The following is a 19128-nucleotide window of genomic DNA, read 5'->3' on the forward strand; positions in this document are numbered from 1 at the left end:
GGTTGCAAAGTATTTACTGTCTGGCCCATTACAGAAAATCTTTTAGTTACTAAAAGAAGCAGATCGAGTCTAAAACCTAGCTGTACGGATCTCCCAAAGATTCTCCAGTCATTTTAAATGAGGAAAAAATCTCAGAGATCATGGTGAAGTGCAAATGAAATACTTGTGAAAGCACCTTGTAAACAGCCAAACACCAGTGAAAGCTGGATATGTAATAGTTCACCTACTTTTCCTATTCCCATATAAACACTGGGACTCTTAGGTCATTTTGAATTCTAAAGAAGGGCAATTGCATATTACACTGTAATGTTCTTGCTTAAGCTTGATTTCACTAGCTAGTCCATGAGTCATACATCAGGGTGTTAATATCAAAGCCCTCAGTGCTAATGTGCACAGCATATAAGGCACACTCAGGAATCAAGACTTTTTTATTCACTCCCCCTTCTCTCAAAGACCTTATATGAGAGGCTGACTTCTAAAAAAGCCTGATTAATCTGAAAATCTTTGGATTAATGCTTTTTGGACCAAATAAGGTTTTTACAATGATGACAAAGTACTACAATTTTTAAAATCCTAATTCCATACAAGGTTTATATAATTTGTTCTAAATCTACTTCACCTGATCTAGTAGCTATAAGTTTTCTGCAAATCAGAAAATCAAAATTCTATTGTTAAACTTATGTTCAGACAGAGCCAGACCAAATTTAAAAACCTCAAAGTTACTGGCATTATGCCAATATATAAAAGAACTATTACTATTCTTAAAGTCTCACTTTCCCCATTCTACCAAGCACCCCTGCCAAGGCAGAGTACTGATTGCCAATAATCAGAATTTAGCTTTAAAAAAAAAATACATATTTCTCTTTAGTGTTCATTTTATCCCCTACTATTTAAAATTACATTGTCCAAAACTGAGAGGAAAACAGTCATTATTCTCTAGGAATCTAGTAATCATCAGTGCTATGCTCCATAGAGTCAAGGTAACAAATTTCATAATTCCCAAAGCCTTACAAATACCGTAACTAAAAAGTCAGTTCTTTCCCTAGCAATTAGGCTCCTGAAACAAAATAAGGAACTAATTATACTAAAATGTAAAAAGCTACTCATAAGAAATATCTCATACTCTTGGTATTCCTACCATCACTCTAAAAATCAACTAACAAAATTTGACATTTATATCAAGATTTTAGGAATTGTCAGGACAGTAAATACAAACAACAACTCAGCCAAGAACAAATTCTGATAACTTGCATTCAACATCCAGAAACTCCATTACTTTTACAACTTTGTGTTTCTTTTTAAACAGAAAGTGTGATCAAGCAAAGAAGAAATAATTTTTCAGTGGATGCTTAACAGCAAAAGAAAAACTATCTGCAGAAACTGTTATAGGATTTAAATATACCTGAACATCAGCCAAGCTCCAACACTAATAGACAAAAGACTTGAGGTCAAATCTGTTAATCCCTCTTTTTTTTTTTTATTAAATATCCTCATTTTCTAAAAATAAGTAACCAGAGCTTGTCAACGTTTCATAAGGTTGATTACTATAAAACCATTGCAAAGTTAAATGTACAAACCATAGTACATCAGAGACACAGTAATAAATGTATAATCATATGTACTATTATTGATCACAATTTATTTTTAAAGTCATGAAAAGCCAGCACGGTCCGGCTGACAAATACTTGATTGTACCCATATCTCCATGGGATGTGGACAGCAGCACTGAGATACACAATGAGAGCAACACTCCTTTCCACCTTCCTGGCAACAATTGTTAGATAAGGCAGAGGATGGGCAGCTACTGATGGTGGTATAAACCATGCAAGAACAAGTGATAGAGTAATAGGTGTGCAATAAACATCTGATTGCTGAATCCTGGGCTAAAAAGGCAGGGAGAAAAATTATTACAGCGGGTAATGGTCGAGAGTCATTTCAACACAATTACTCAGAATTAATGCAAGAAACGAGCATTTAAAAATGTTTTCCTGCCTTCTTTATCCAAAAGCAATTTTCCTAATTTTTTAGGAAAAATTAGGATGCTGACCTTATCATCGTAAACTTAATCCATTCATCTAAAAAGAGAAGTGAACGAATACACATCACTTTTTCAAAGATCAACTTTAGGTTGATGTAGAGTGGTCTGTTTCTACACTCTTTTGTCCCACATGATGGGGAAATGTAAAACCACTTAAATATCTTCCCTAGAGCCCTGGATTATAGAAGAAATCAACAAATAACATTTATTTCACACCTAAGCATAAATAGCTAAAATGAAGATTACTGTTCACTTTCCTCTTCCATGACTTCCACTCTGCGAGGCCCATAGAGCAGAACATAAGCTATATGCCAGTCTCCACCACCAGAGAGTCGCAAGATGTCCTCCGGTGTCACGATGCTGACCTTATCATCGTCAAACTTAATCCATTCATCTGAAAAGAAGTGAACGAATACACATCACTTTTTCAAAGATCAATTTCCAGAAGTTTCTGTATACATTTGCTAAATGAAAATTAAACAATTGAGTTTTATTACACCAAGTTTCATGGCCCATACTACTATATCTACAGTTCTCAAAATACGATTCAAGAGCCATAAAGGTCCAATTTCAGAGGGTTCAGGAAAGTTATAACTATTTTTATAACATTACTAAAATACTGTCTTTCCCCCCTCATGCTCTATACAGTTTGGACTTTCCCATCTCAATATGTTTGAAAATCAACAGAGTGAATGCAGTCAGGAGAATCCAACTCTATTAAACCAAACTTCAAAACTATGATTTAATAGCACCTTTTTGGGTCTGTTTTGTTTGGGGGCCACAACCAGCAGTTCTCAGGGCTTACTACTGGCTATGTGCTCAGGAAACACGCCTGAGCAAATTTGGGGGGCCATACGAGGTGCCAAGGATCAAACCTGGGTCAGTCCCATGTTAAGGTATGCACCCTGCCTGCTGTGCTTCTGCCCAAAATTTTTCCGACACCTTCTTATTAATATTTTTGGGAAAATATTTCTGTAAGTTTTCAATGAATTATTTTAATATATAAACAGTATTATTTAAGAGTATTAAACCTCGTGCCATTTTTGGAAATTAGTAATTAACAACGTTAACTAAAGCCAGAACTGTTCACAACCACTGTGCTATAAATTTTATTTAGTATAAAAATGAATACTGAATAGGAGTCAGCAATGTATAGAGCACATGCTTCACATGATAGTTGGCACCACAAAAGATTTTACACTAAACAAACTTAAAACTACATAACAATGAAAAAAACAGTATTTTACCTTGTTTCCTTTTCACCCATGATACATAATGACCTGAAGAACTAGACCTTCCCTGGTGCGTCAGTACGGCTTGTAAGTCATAGTAGCCACAGTTATTGGATCCAATGTCTAAAGAAATCCAATTATATGAGATAAATGAGTAGACATGTACATTCTCAAGTTAGGGAATAAGCAAGAACAATTCCTAAATTCTTACAGAAGCAACACTGTTATTAGAAGCCAATAAGATATCAGTGTTCAATCAAAAAACACTTCTTTAAGTATAATAAAGGAGTATAATTATTCACATTTTCGTAACTGAAGGAGTGATTTGCATACCATATAATGCAAATTATTCAAGAAACAAGCTTTTTAATTTAAGCATGATATCTAGCAAGAGTGATTTTGCCTTTACTAAAAAATAAAATATAACTCAACTGAAATAGATTTCACTTACCATCAGCAAAAGAAAACGGTTCATACTTAACTTCTTTCTGGGGACTACCTTTTCTGTCACTCTGAGGGAGAAAAGTTTTTAATTTTAAATCATAATATTGGAAATAAAATTTGAATTTTCAGTATAATACCATTCTAGAAATAAGTTACTATCTATAGAGCTAAAAACACTTAAGCAAAAAATTCAGGCAATAGTAATAAGAATCTTTGGGGCGGATGGGGGGCAAGAACAATAGCACAGCGGGTAGGGTATTTGCCTTGCACGTGGCCGACCCAGGTTCAATTCCCAGCATCCCATATGGTCCCCTGAGCCCCACCAGAAATAATTCCTAAGTGTAGAGCCGGAAGTAACCCCTGTGCACTGCCAGGTGTGACCCAAACCCCACCGCCCAAAAAAATAAATAATCTTTAGTGGGAACTCCCTGCCACAATCCATTTCATTATGTTAAGAAAAAGCTACATAAATCTCTTGAAGGCATAGGTAGTAAAAACAATGCTAGAAGCTTAAAAACATCAGACATGGAAATAGTTCAAAGATCCTACTACCAAAAAAAAAAAGCAATCAGATCAACCATTCATAAATAGAGTATCTAAAAGAAATATCTAGGGGCCAGAGCGATAGTATAGCAGGTAGGGCATTTGCCTTGCATTTGGTAGACCCGGTTCAATCCCCAGCATCTCATATTACTCCGCCAGGAGTAATTCCTGAGTGCAGAGCCAGGAGTAACCCCTGAGCATCACTGGGTGTGACCCAAAAAGCAAATAAATAAAACAAATAAATCTAAGTACAGGGTTTAAACAAAAAAGCTGAAATTCCAAAAATGTCTAGTAGCCTTCAATGTCACAAAGAAAGAAATAATGAGGGGCCATCAACAAATGGGGAGAGGAAAAGAACAGAAACTTCCTCAGAGAAGAAATTTAAATGACCAAAGTGCACATGAAAAAATGCTCTACATCACTAATCATTAGGAAGATGCAAATCAAAACAACAATGAGATATCACCTCACACCACAGAGACTGGTACATATGCAAAAGAACAAGAGCAACCAGTGCTAGTGGGGATGCAGAGAGAAAGGGACTTTCCTTCATTGTTGGCAGGAATGTAGACTGGTCCAGCCTTTTTGAAAAACAATATGGAAATTCCTCAAAGAATTATAAGTTTAGCTCCCACTTGACCCAGAAATGCCACTTCTGGGACTATATCCTGGGAGCCCAGAAACACACATCAGAAACACCATCTGCTTCTTTATGTTTATTGCAGCACTTTTCGCAATACCCAGAACCTAGAAACAACCCAAGTGCCCAAGAACAATCAACTGTTTAAAGAAACTATGGCACATCTACACAATGGAATACTATATAGCCACCAGGAAAAATGAAGTTATAAAATTTGGTTATAAGTGGATAAACATGGAGAGTACCATGGTGAGTGATATGAGTCAGGAAGACAGATATAGAATGACTGCATTCATTTGTGGGATATAAATATATATGGATATAAACATATATATGTATACATATACATACATATATATATATATAAAATGAGACTAATATCCAAGCCAAAAAAAAAAAAAAAGGACATGGGGGTCTGGTCAATAGTTGGAAGCTTGCCACAAAAGTGTCCGGAGGATGAAGGCAGTTAGGATAGAGAATGCTGTATGACAATAATAGATGGAAACGTTTATTGTGGACAGGAACTGATTGTTGAAAGTAGGTAAAGGGATATACCTAAGAACCTTTCATTATCTGTGTTGTAAATCATAAGGCCCAAAAGAGGGTGGGGAAGTGGGGGAGGGACAGCACAATGAGAACACTGGTAGTGGGAAACATACACTGGTGAAGGGATGGGTGTTGAACATTGTACGATTGAAACCCAATCATGAACAGCATTGTAACTGTGCACTGTGATTCAATTAAAAAAAAAAAAAACTAAAGAATAAGAAAAAATGGACTGGAGTGACAGGATAGGATGCAGAGCATTTGTCTTGCACGTGGCTGAACTGGGATTGACCCCTGGCACCCCATTCGGTCTCCACCCACTGGCACCACATATGGTTCCCCAAGACACCAGGAATGATTCCTGAGTGCACAGCCAAGAGAATGCCCTGACCACTGCCCAGTGTGGTCCAAAAACCAAAAAGAAAAGAGGACTCACAAATGAATCTCGGCAGAGAGCAGCTCATTGCAGAGATGTCTCCCCACTCGCCAAGCTAATTTCATCCACGCACCTTGGAGGGGGGCAGGTGTGTCTGTCTGCCTGCCCCTAAAGAACACCGGCAGCCACAAACCTCCAGAACCCAACTGCCGCCATGCTCATGGTGAACTTATACAGGCTCGCCCGAGCCCCCGACACATGAGATAGAATCCACAGAAAAACCCAGGTATGTGGGACCAGTGACTGAAAACTCCAGGCTGGGCTGGAGCGGTTGTACAGCAGGTAGGGCATTTGCCTTGATGCAGCCGACCTGGGTTCGATTCCCAGCATCCCATATGGTCCCCTGAGCATGGCCAGGAGTAATTTCTGAGTGCAAAGCCAGGAGTAACCCCTGTGCATCGCCGGGTGACACCCTCCCCCCCAAAAAAAACCAAAAAAAAAGGAAAACTCCAGCTTCCAGAGTGGGGAATGGACCCCTCCTCCCATCTCCCTGTGCTTCCGGGTTCCTGGCAGTCAGGCCCACAAATTGTATCTGGGCACCATTTAAGCCATTAAGGGTTATAATCCAGAGACTCACAAATGAAACTCAAAGACAGCAGCATACAGCAGAGATGCCTGTGGACCCCCAAATCCAACATGTTAGTGATCTCTAATACACGGGCTTAATGGCTTCAAGGAGAGATACAACAATTTTCACACACTTTCTTCTAAGGAAAAATTTTGGGATCATTTTCAGTCAATCATTCATAACAAGTAGTACAAAATAAAAATTATTCAGCATCTGCCTCTGGAGCAGGCTTGGGTGGTGGTGGGAAGGTGTAATGGTGATGGATTGGTGTTGAAATACTGAATGCACACAATCACTGTGAACAATTATGAAAATGTAATTTAAGAAAAGAAAAGAAAAAACAGCAAAACAGGCTACAGGTATATGGCTCAGAAGAACAGCATCTGCCTTGTAGGCTTCATGAAGTCTTGAGTTCAGTCCCCAGCACAGTCCCACATGCCACATGTAATCTTCGCAACACTGTCATTTATAATCCCCATGTCACACAAAATGAGTCTTCAAGCAAAGTTCAACAGACCTGGAGGATTTAAATAACTGGATAGTATTCTCTCATCAGAACATAATCAAATCTGAGTCAATATTAGAATTATAACAGGAAACATTCCATATAATCCGAAGTGAAAAATCAGTCTCAGTGGAAATAAAATAAAATTGTAGGACAAACTGAAAGCACTGCTAAGAGGGAAATTTACAGCATGTAATGAAGAAATCTGAAAACAGGGGAAAGCCGGAAACAAAAAATCTAAGCTTTCATGGGACTTGAGAGATAGCCCTTGCAGATAGCGGACAGGCATTTGATCGGCAGTCCCATATGGTCCCCTGAGCACTGCCAATAGTAATCCCTGAGTGCAGAGCCAAGAGTAACCCTGAGGATCACTGAGGATTACCCACAAATCAAGTAAACCCCCCCAAAAAAGTACCCCATTAAAAAACCTTCACACCTTAGAACCTAGAGTTAAAAAAAAAAACCAAAGCAAACAAAATATAAGACAAAAAATAATAGGGAAAAATCAGTAAAACTAAGTGCCAGTTCTTCAAAAAGATCATTGGCGCCTCCCACAAAACCTCAAGTAAAACTGATGTAGGGTGGGGTAAGGAGAGCCCCTGTGCACAGTCAGCTTCGGAAAACTCTCCCCCAGTCAATCATTCATTTGGGAAGAGCTGGGAGGTAAGGTCCAAGGGCTAGAGAGAATACCGGATTAAGGCACCATGCTGATCCTTTAAGCATTGCTGGTGTCAGCTCAGAGGTCCCACCAGGTGTGGCACCAAGTAACCCTGAGCACTACCAGAGTAGCTCTGGTGGCCCAAGAACCGAAGGGTCTGAGCAGCACCACATCCTAGGCCCTCACATTGAACTGCCAGTCTACAATGTCAAAATTCACCATGAGTGGGAGAGAGAGAAGAGAGAGAAGAGAAAGAGAGGGGAGAGAGAGATTGTGAGAAGAGAGAGAGAGAGAGAAAGACAGAGAGAGAGACAGAGACAGAGAGAGAGAGACAGAGAGAGAGAAAGAGAGAGAGAGAGAGAGAGAGAGGCCTGGGAGAAGCTTGATGAGCTGCTGTGCAGGTATTGCATGCAAGAGGCTGGGCTTAATGCCTGTTACCATTGGTCCTCGAAGCACCAAGATACCAAGGCACAAAGTCAGGAGTAGTAGCCCAAGCAAAGGGGCAGGTGGGAGAGAAATCTCCTGCTACATATTTATTATTCATCAGACAATGTACCCAATGTTTAAAAAGTAACACCTACAAATTTTCTCTACAAATCTCTTTCAAAAGTAAGAGAAAACAGGACCACAGAGAGAACAGAGAGAACAAGGATAAGGTGTGGGCTTGCATACGACTGGAGCCAGTTTGATCCTAAGCACCACAGATGATCCCAGTGATCTGAGCTATCCCTGAGCACAGAGTCAGGAGTATTGCTGGATGGAACCCAAAAAATAAAAGGAAATAACTGACAAGCCAATTTAGCAAAGGTGACAATATTATATTAAAATGAACTACTTGCTGGATTGGAGAGAGATGAAGGCAACTCATTTGGTCCTCCAAGCTCCAGGAGTGACACCTGAGCCCAGAGCCAGGAATAAGCCCTGAATACCTGGGGTGTGGCTCAAAAACCAAAGGGGAAAAAATTTCAAGTGCTTGCACCCAGTACATGAATGATCTCTATATGAAAGTTTCATTCATTTTATTAGTAAATTAATAATACACAGGAATTGTTAAACACACTTTAGATTAAATTCTAGGATTAAAAAAATCAATAATAAAAACATACTGTCTTTGGCTGCTGATTCACTTTTTTATCTTCTAGATCCTTGAATTTTGATCGAAAAGAGACCATTTTCTCTTGAAGTTCTGGTGTACATAGTTCATACACATCCAACATAAGAGGAAATTTAACATCCTAAGTATAAATCAAAAAGAAAAACACATAGTTGAAAACCCTGACTTCTTAAGACTAAAATTTTTAAACATTTTCCATTATTTTAATCTATGGGCGTGGTCAGAGTAATCAAAATTATATGAAAATTTCAGAAACATTAGACTAATTTCTGTGAGAATGGGACCTACAGCAGAGTCAATTTACAAATGAGATCTCTTACAACTTTTTTAATGAAATAAAATATCACACTGTTAACAATGGGCTGGAGTGATAGCACAGTGGGTAGGGCATTTGCCTTGCATGCGGCCGACCCGGGTTCGATTCCTCCATCCCTCTCAGAGAGCCCGGCAAGCTACCAAGAGCATCCCACCCACACAGCAGAGGCTGGCAAGCTCCCCATAGCAGATTCAATATGCCAAAAACAGTAACAAGTCTTACAATGTCTGAATCTATATTAGATAACTAATTGACAGTAAATAACCAACTACATTTAACTTAACTTTCTCATGTGATACTACATTTGAAAATGTACTATGAATTTCAGCTCAATAAGGAAGAGTTCTGTACAACTTCCCCAAAGACCAGAGCTCTGGACATGCAGCAGAAAGCTACAACAGATCAATAAAACCATTAAGTCGGGGCCAGAGCAATAGGGCAGCAGGACAATTTAGGTTTGATCCCCAGTATCCCACGTGGTCCCCCAAACACCACAGGAGTAATTTCTGAGTGCAGATCAGGGATTGTAATCCCTGAGCATCGACAGGTGAGGTTCGAAAATCCAAAAATAAATACCATGAAATACAATAAAACCATTAAATCACAAGGCTGGCTCCTACATCAAGATATTATTCTTGGACACCAGTAATTTAACTTTGTTCTTTCACCCGCTAGAATGTTATACTGTCCCCTACCGACTCCATCCCCAAACCCATCTGACTGTTGATCATTTATTATTTTTTTAAACAGTTTTAGAAATATCACAAGGAAAAGAGAGGAAGAAGGGCAGGAAATGGGGGTACCAAAAGGGGAGGGAGGGAGACAAGGGGGAGAGAGAGGGAGAGATCTTCCAGATGATTTCCAGATGAGGGGATGCAATGCACGCTGATTCACTTTATCTTTTAGAGACCAGTATCTTGGAACATAACCTCTGGTGCTGCAAGCTGCCTATGTAGTCTAGAGCAGTGTTTATGGGAGTAGAGGGCATCTATAAAAATTATCTGGGAGGGGGGAAAGGGTGTTGTCCCTCAGTCTACTTCCCCCTGGCAGTTCAGTGGCCGTCATCCTCCTGGGGCCATCAGACAGTCAGGTTTGGGCCCACAGTGACGAGACACCCAGGACCTTACGGGATGGGGGTGGAGCTGGTCCTGTCCTCCCCACCCCAACAAGACCCCAAGTCATCACCCATGAACAGCCTTTCTGGATCTGATCAAGCTGCTTAACAGCCATGATCCCAGAGACTCAGGAGCGAATCTCGGAACTCAACAGGTTTTGGCAGAAATCCCTCCAGATTTAAGTGTTAAAATTTTGAAATTTCAAAATGGCGCAGCCACTACTGCAGCCACACAACATCATATATTATTCATAACCAGCATTAGAAAATAGTCTACTGTTGCCTTTTCAGCAGCAGATCTGAGTGTTGTGGTAAAATCCCAAATAATAATGGTGGGTCTGGTGTCAAAATATTGAATGTGATCAAAGTAGAGAGAGAGTAATGTGGAAATCATCTGCCCCACAGGTAGGGGGAGGGTGTGGGATAGGGTAGTATACTGGGGTTGTTGGGGGTGGAGAACGGGCACTGGAGAAGGGATGGGTGTTTCATTGTATGACCGAGACTTAGACCCGAAAGCTTTGTAACTGCTCTCATGATGATTCAATAAATAAAATTATAAAAAATGAAAAAAAAAAGGTAAAGTGGAGTTCATGCACAATTCAATCAGCTAATCAGTGGCAGAATGAATAGCAATACTCCTACATTAAAAAAATCATCTGGAAATCTTTTGAAAAGAAGACTTTAAACTCCATTTGATCAGTTAACTAAGGGTGAGGAAAGGAGTTACCAAGGCAGGACAACTGTATGATTTAAAATTTTAAAGGACAATAGACAATTATAATACAATACACATTCTTGGTTTAAAACCACTTACATGGTGTAACTTAAGGAATTCATTATAATTTTTATTATTTATTTGTAAATTATACATTAATTTATATAAATTTTATTTGTTATATTTATATTATTTATGTATTTAATTTATTTATAATAACATTTATTGTAATTTGGGGGGCTGGAGCGATAGCACAGCAGTAGGGTGTTTGCCTTACACGTGGCCACCCTGGGTTCAATTCCTCCACCCCTCTCGGAGAGCCTGGCAAGCTGCCCGTGACATATTCAATATGCCAAACACAGTAACAAGTCTCACAATGGAGACGTTACTGGTGCCCGCTCAAGCAAATCAATGAACAGGAAGACAGTGCAGTGCTACTTCTAAAGGAATTTTTTAAAAGGCTTTATTATAAATTAGGAACTGCCTTCAAATTATATAGTATTTTATTATATGAAGTGCATTACTAACCTTAAGAACTTTAGCATTCACAGATTCCTTCTCTTTGTAAAAAAATCGAACCATCTGTATAGTTAAGTAAGCAGGTAGCCGGCTGATCTTGGACTAAAGAGAGAAAACAAATCATATTGCAAGTCAAACTGCACACAAATGTTTAATTCTTTGGATTAATGAAAAGGATTGGGGTGTGCGAGAGAGAGAACAGTAGGTATGGCACTTGCTTTGCAAGTGGCTGACTTGGGTTCAAACCTGAACACCTTATATGGTCCCCCAAGGCTATTAGGAATAATCCCTGAATTCAAAACCAGGAATAAACTCGGAGCATAGCCAGGCACGACACAAAACAAGCAAGCAAACAATAAAAACTGGGCAACATGACATTAACCACAAATTTCAATGAAATGAAATTCAACTTAAAAAGGAAAATACAACTTACAGATTTGATGTACAAAGCATTCCTTTGCAAGGTTGGAGACTGTTTAGTGATTTCTTCCTGAAGACGCTGAAAAAGATCAAACATTAGGCCAAAATTCTTTCTACAACATAGAACACCTTTAATTCTGATAAAAATAAATGCTAATCAAAATGTACAGTACACAAATGGGTTTCTACCAGGGGAAGTCAGAATGAATGAGAAGACTTTAACATATACTTTTAGGTTTTGTTCTATTGTTTTGTTTGTTTGTTTTTTAACAGCATCAAAAAACATACACTGGTGTGACAATCTCAAAATATAATGCTTGAACTTTTTAGTAATGACCCAACTATTATTTCGCCTCTGGAAGGTTTTTTGTTTCTTTCTTTAGTGTTGGGGCCATATCCAGCAGAGCTCAGGGTACCAGACCTGGGCTTCCTGTGAAATGCATGTGACGTGTTCAGCTTTTATGATGTTTACCCAACCATTCGAGAGTTTATACTCTATGTTAGAGAAGAAAGCCTTTTATGGTGTTCCTCATTTATGAAATTTCAGAATATTCATACGAGAAGTGTTAAAAAAGAAAACCCAGGGTTAGAGAGATCTAAGACAAGGGTAGGTAAGGCTCTTGTTTTGAATATGACAAAGCTAGGTTCAATTCCCAGCACCACATATGCTGAGCACTGCCAGGAATGATCCTGAGCACAGAGCCAGAGGTAAGCCCTGACCACCACAGCACAGGGTCCAAAAACAAACAAACAAAATCAACAGAAAATGGGAAACCACTGTTCTATATGCTTTGTTTTTTTATTTTGTTTTCTATGTTTGATGTGTCAGTATTTTCCAGAAACAGTCAATATTGGTTGATTTGGAAAAAGGAAACCTCTGTTAATCTAATAAATGTAGAAAAGACTTTACATGAAACATCTTCAGCATCATAACTCCTTTACTATTTTCTTACACCCTGTTTAACATTAGGGAAGGGAGTAATCCCTTTGGGTATCATCTGTTAATGCTGATAATGGAACCTATCCTTTAAGTGATCTTGTTAGATTTACATAAGTGAATATGTAGGAAACTTGGAAAACTGTAACATAGATATTCCACATTCAAGAAATTATTAGCTATTACTTCTAACATCAAAAAAGAGTTACCACAAATGTTCTTGGCTTTAGGATTATAAACACATAAGAAAGCAGCCCAGAGCTGAAGACAGTTCAATGGACTGAGCTGCAGGAGACCTAGGTGTTTCCTGGCACCGTGTGGCCTGAGTATAACTGAGAACGAGGGAAGGAGAAAGAGGACAAGGGGGAGAGGGAGGGAAAGAAGGCTGGCAGACAGGCAGCTTATTGACTTGAGAAAATAGCTCAAAGGGCTACAGCTTTGCCTGCAGGAGTCCAAGGTTTTGAGCAACAGAGCATGGTCTCCCAAGTACCACTGGGAGTCTATGTGTGTGTATGTATGTATATAGCTCCAAGGCTGGAACGTGTTCTTTCCATATAGGAACCTCTGGCTCAACCGCTGGCACTACACGGTCCTTGGAGCACTGAGCCAGTGATTTCAGTTCTGAACTGGGAGTAGGCCCCATCCATAAGACTAGGTGTGGCACCCAAATCAGAACAAAATTAATCAAATCCATCGCATTATAGGGGCCAGAGCAATAGTACAGCAGGTAGAATGTTTGCCTTACACGCAGCTGACTCAGGTTTGATCCCTGGCATCCTATATAGTCCCCTGAGCACTGCCAAGAGTAACCCCTGAGCCTTGCCAGGTGTGCCCACCCAACACCAAAAAACAAAACAAAACAAAAAAATTAATCACATTACAAAAAGAATGACAGTGGAGTTACTTTGAAACATTTAATCAGGTTTATTAAGAAGCAAAGAGGAAGAAAAATATTGAGATAATTACTCAAGAATATTCAGAACAAATGATAAACCATCTAAAAAGATATCAAGACAATAAATGTCATACCACATGTTTCTTCACAACAGATTCCCAAATTTACTTGGCCTACTATTTCTTTTCAGGAAAAAAAAAATTAACCTGTGCTATCCTGAAACTCTCCCTTCTTTAAAGAAACATTAAGTGCCCATGATTACTACCTACCACCACCACCACCCCAAATCATTGAGCACCACTTATTTAAAAGTTCCAAGTTAATCTTCCTAGTGTTTAGTTGTTTTCAGGTAACACCCAGCAGTGTTCAGGAACTACTCCTGGCTTGGTGCAGGAGGGGCACTTGAGGGTCATGGTGCTTAAGGAAAGGTGGTCTTTGGTGCTGGGGATCAAACTCAGGCTCCAATATGTCAAGCATCATTCCAGCCCCTACATGTTCTGAAGTTTTATAAAATTACAAAGAAAACCTGCCTGTCCATGGAAAAGCATTATACTCTAATTTTTAATTAACTACTATATTTCATGTTTGACTATCTAAAACCTAAACATCAAAATCTATTGTAGGACTTGATAATTAGCTAATATTTATATGCTTTAAAAACAACTTCTTGGAGCTGAAGATATAGCACAGCAGGAAGGGTATTTGCCTTGCACACAGCAGACACGGGTTCAATCTCCAGCACTCCTTATAGTCCCCCAGGCACCACCAGGTATAATTTCTGAGCAGGGTCAGGAGTAAGCCCTGAGCATCACCAGGTGTGGCACGAAAAAAAAAAAATTTCAACTTCTCTTAGGGTCAGGATGTACTTCAATGGCACAGCACTTTCCCTGAACACATCAGGGCCTGAATTTGAACCCCATCAGCAGAAAAATAAAAGTACTTTTCTTAACAGTCATTATACCGGATCAATACACAACTCTGATATGATTTTTATTTCCTCCGCTCCGCTTTATAATTGAGCTGACCAAGCCCAGAGGTGGCATACACGCCTGGCAGTGGAACGTGCTGGAGGGTATCAGGTTGTGGTGCTTGCACAATGGGCAACAGTGCTCCCCATAGGATGCATTCCTTTAGTTGAGGTGCTGGCAAACATGTGAGCATTTGTATGTGCGTGTGGTTGGGTGGGGGGAGCATTTTTTGTGGCAAGGGGTTCCTGACCCCTGTCGGTACTCATATTATTCCTGGCTCTGCACTCAGGTATCACTACTGGTGGGCCTCAGGGGAGCAAATCGAGCGCTAGAGATTGAACCAGAGTTGGAGTGCAAAGGTGAGCTATCTGCTATACTATCCCTCCTGTCCCACAAGTGAGCATTCTTAGTTGAATGCTCACACTGGACATTAATTGCAGTGCCCACACATGTGCTCACTAGGGGTCACTTTCTAGCTGCAGCATAGGCACCCCTTTCTGTAGTGCTTACACACAGCTGGTTATAGTATATCCAGAAACTGCTTGCAGCTTTGGGGCGCACGGACATGTTCAGCACATGTGTGACGGGGATTTGAACTGATGACCCTATGCCTGCAAGGAAATCATTCTTCACCTCTGTGCCTCACAATCTTCTTTTATGTGTTTGTTTGGCACCTTCCTTAATATATACAGTGAAATCATTAACTCAGAAATCACGCCAACCACACTTGATCTCATCCCCAAAATAAAAAAAGCTCATTTTCTACGTAAGGCTTATCACAACTTCTTACAGCATTAATCAACTCAGAATGATACCAAAAGGCCATTTCAAAAAGCAAAATTAGGGGGCTGGAGCAATAATAGCACAGCAGGTAGGGTGTCTGCTTTGCACAGAGTTGACCCAGATTCGATTCCCATCATCCCATATAGTCCCCCGCAGCACCACCAGGAGTGATTCCTCAGTGTAAAGCCAGGAATAACTCCTGAGCATCGCAGGGTAGGACCCCAAAAAAAAAAAAAAGCAAAATCACCAAAATGCAACAATGGGTCACATTTATAGAGCAAAAAGGATATTTGTTTTGAAGAAGGCACTATAGGGTCTTCTCACACCTTGACTGGCACCGTGTGGCGGGCTACTTTGAAGAGCCTGCCAGTCCTAAGACCATCAAAGCAGGGCTAGACAGACAATACAGGATGTAAGGCACTTTTCGTGTACAAGGCCAACCCCAGTTTAACCCCCAGCACCATATGTGGTTCCCCAAGCACTCCTAGAGTGATTCCTCAGCATAGAGCCATGAATAAGCCCTGAGTACAGCCAGGTGTGGACCCAAAACAAAACAAAGACCATAGAAGTACTGGGGTTGGAGCGACAGTATAGCAGGTAGGGTGTTTGCCTTGCATGCAGCCAGCCCAGGTCGATCCTTGGTATCCCATATGGCCTCCCAAGCACTGCCAGGAGTAATTCCTGAGTGTAGAGCCAGAAGTAACTCCTGAGCATCACTGGGTGTGACTCAAAAACAAAACAAAAACAAAAGTACAAGTACTGATGTTGTGGTTACAAATAAACTTAAGTACATTCAAAACACAAAAAGAACACAAGAATAATGACAAGCAATCAAAATTGTCCTTACCAATTTAAGCCCTGTAAAAAGGTACTTGACTTCCTGATTGATGAAACAGCTGAGCTGAAGCTGATTCTCCTTTCCTTTGGTGACCTCCTCTTCCTCAGATTCTGTACACTTCATACTTTGCAAAATATGATAAGGAATATGCAAGGGACACTGGGTTTGCTACACAATTCTGAATAAAAGAAATTATCCTAATGCTATCAACATTAATAACTTTTTTGCTGTTATTTAAATCACTTTATTTGTCTCCCAATATCCATTTCAACATGTTTAAGAATATTCATCAAAAACCAGAATGATAGAAGAGTGGGGAGAGCCTATGTTTGAGCACTGTCAGGAGTGATCCCTGAGTGTAGAGCCCTGAGCACTGCCAGATGTGGCCCTGTGCAAAGAGTCACATGTTCAATCCCTGGCACTGTAATACCAATGGAAAAGACCCCAGAGCACCAAACCAGAAGCAACCCAAATACCAAAAAAAAATGCTAAGTATAAATTGATATTTAGTATGGTCTTAATAACTCAAAAGTACATAAGCAAAAATCTTATCCTAAGTTTCTATTCATGACCAAGTAAATAGTAGTTGCCTGAAATTCTCTTTATTAATTGGCAAAATCTTATATACATAATTTACTTTGGATATATGTTTCATAAAATTAAATATTTAAAGTAAATTAATGAGGCAGACTCTGCTAAAGATATTTTTATAAATTAAAATACCCATGAATTACACATTTATGTAAACTTTCAGATCATTCCAATGGATATATTTTCCCAAATTCCTAATTACCACTTTTAGGCATAACAACTTCCAAAAAAATTTTATTTCAGATATAATCCACCAATGTCAACTCTTATATAACTCAATTCACGTGAAGCATGAATATTTGATAAGGATACGTAGTTTCAAATTCAACTCCGAAGAACTGATCAATTAAACTTTTCTTTTTCGAAGGTGTTGATGCTGCTGCAGATGAGTCTGTCTGCAAATATTAACATGAAATAAATATTCCAATTTTACTCTTTACAGATATTAGTGACTATTTCCTCTCAACAGTCCATGTTAGTAATACATGTTAAAGCTTTCAAAAATTGGGCTGGAGAAGGGCAGTGGGTAGAGTGTTTGCCTTACACATGGCAGACCCAGGTTTGGTTCCCGGCATCCCATATGGTCCTCCAAGCACCACTAAAAGTTATTCCTTAGTGCAGAGGAAGGAAGTACCCCTGAGCATTACCAGGTGCAATCCCAAAACAAAAAATAAATACGTGTGTGTGTGAGTGTGTGTGCACGCACGTGTGTGTCTATGTCAAAATAAAGTTTTCGAAACTGTAATCCTTGGAGACAAAGAGAGATAGAACAGGGTGTTTGCCCTTCATGAAGCCAATCCCTGTTGGATTTCCAACACTACATATGGTCCATCTGGCATCACCAGGAGCAAGCCCTATCTACAAAGTCAGGAGTAATCCTTTGACTTCTGGGTGTGGCCCCCAATATTTTTTTTAAAGTAATTCTTTTCTGTAAAATTTTTCTACTATACAGATTACAGATATTAAACATTATCAATTAAGTTTCACAGTCAATATATTGAATTCAAATGTCAGATGTGAGCTTTCAAATTATAACTAAAGACTGAACATTAAAAGTATTCTAGTTTTTAAGAGAAATTTATTTAAAGAAGAGGTAAGGGGGTGGAGAAATAAAGGTAAAGTCCATAATAAAAGCAGTTTTCAATTACCTCTTTAACAGAATCATCCTCTATGGCTTCCAATTTCTGTTGCAATACTCTCATCATTTGTACCCAACATTCATTTGCATCCTGTAATTAAAAAAAGTAACATAGTAATACTGTGATCATAAAAAAAGAAACCATTCAGGACATGGGACAATCTCACTGATCTGTGGTATATACATTGTCTGGGTGAGGAACTGTAACGTAGTAAAAGAGGGGCTGCCTAGATCACCCTGTACCCCAAAGTTTATGGAGGAAGAAAACAGAGAAGGGAAGAAATTAAGAGCAAAAGGAAGATGACAAGAAAAAAAACTACTGGGAAAATAGGGCTTGGGGTTTCATTACACTGACATGGGAGAGGGGTTCAGCTATATATCCAAATGCAGACTCAGTAGCACTGAAAACATGAGACTAAGGTGTAACCACTAAATCTGCCCTGTGCCTGTCCAGGTACCCGGTGGGATGGAGAATGGCAGCTCTGGTGGAGAGAAGCTGACACTGGCAGTTAGGATTGGTGTTGAAATATTATATGCAATAGTACAGCGGGCAGGGCATTTGCCTTGCACACAGCTGAACTGGGTTCAATCTCTGGCGTCCCATATGGTCCCCCAAGCACTGCCAGGAGTAATTATTGAGTGCAGAACCAAGAGCATCACTGGGTGTGACTCCCCCAGCATAAAAAAAAAGTGTATGTGTGTGTATATAATATATATATATAACTCAATTATCCATAACTTTGTAAATCACAGCTCTTTAAGCTGTGATTTAACTTTGTAAATCCAGCTCTTTAATTAAGTGAAAAATTATTTTTTTTTTTAAAGTATCCTTTCAGGGCCAGAGAGACAACATAGGGGGTTAAAGTGCAACCCTGTATTGAGCCAACCCAGGTTCCATTCTGGCACGACATGATCCCAGTCTCCCAAGTACAGTCCTGGAGGTCCCTGAGCACACTGAGCAGTGTTGGTAATCCCCACTGCAGTGCCCTCACACCAACGTATTCTCAAGCACCTGCATTCCATGAACAAAACAAAACAAATCCAGAATACAGGTAGACAGAATATCACAAGTTCATTTGAAGAGCAATATGGAAATGTGATTAGAAAAAAGGAACCATGCTATTTCAACAGCATGCTGGACAACCTCTGGATGCCTTAAAATTTCAGCAA

General features: G+C 39.5%; 1 protein-coding gene across 1 annotated transcript in view; it reads right to left on the reverse strand.

The window, feature by feature from the left end:
* Positions 1–1619: 1619 nt before the first annotated feature.
* Positions 1620–19128, reverse strand: part of USP14 (ubiquitin specific peptidase 14) — a 40353-nt gene continuing 22844 nt past the window's right edge. The window contains exons 8-16 of the mRNA XM_056137916.1: positions 17969–18049; positions 17133–17215; positions 16239–16353; positions 11822–11887; positions 11398–11490; positions 8717–8845; positions 3722–3782; positions 3286–3393; positions 1620–2432 (exon numbers count right to left, since the gene is read on the reverse strand). Of these exons, the coding sequence (XP_055993891.1) occupies positions 2281–2432; positions 3286–3393; positions 3722–3782; positions 8717–8845; positions 11398–11490; positions 11822–11887; positions 16239–16353; positions 17133–17215; positions 17969–18049 (888 nt within the window). The 3' untranslated portion in view covers positions 1620–2280. The remainder of the gene's footprint in view (positions 2433–3285; positions 3394–3721; positions 3783–8716; positions 8846–11397; positions 11491–11821; positions 11888–16238; positions 16354–17132; positions 17216–17968; positions 18050–19128) is intronic.

The sequence above is a fragment of the Sorex fumeus genome, unplaced genomic scaffold (assembly GCF_029834395.1).
Source record: "Sorex fumeus unplaced genomic scaffold, SorFum_2.1 ptg000128l, whole genome shotgun sequence".
Classification (NCBI taxonomy): domain Eukaryota; kingdom Metazoa; phylum Chordata; class Mammalia; order Eulipotyphla; family Soricidae; genus Sorex; species Sorex fumeus.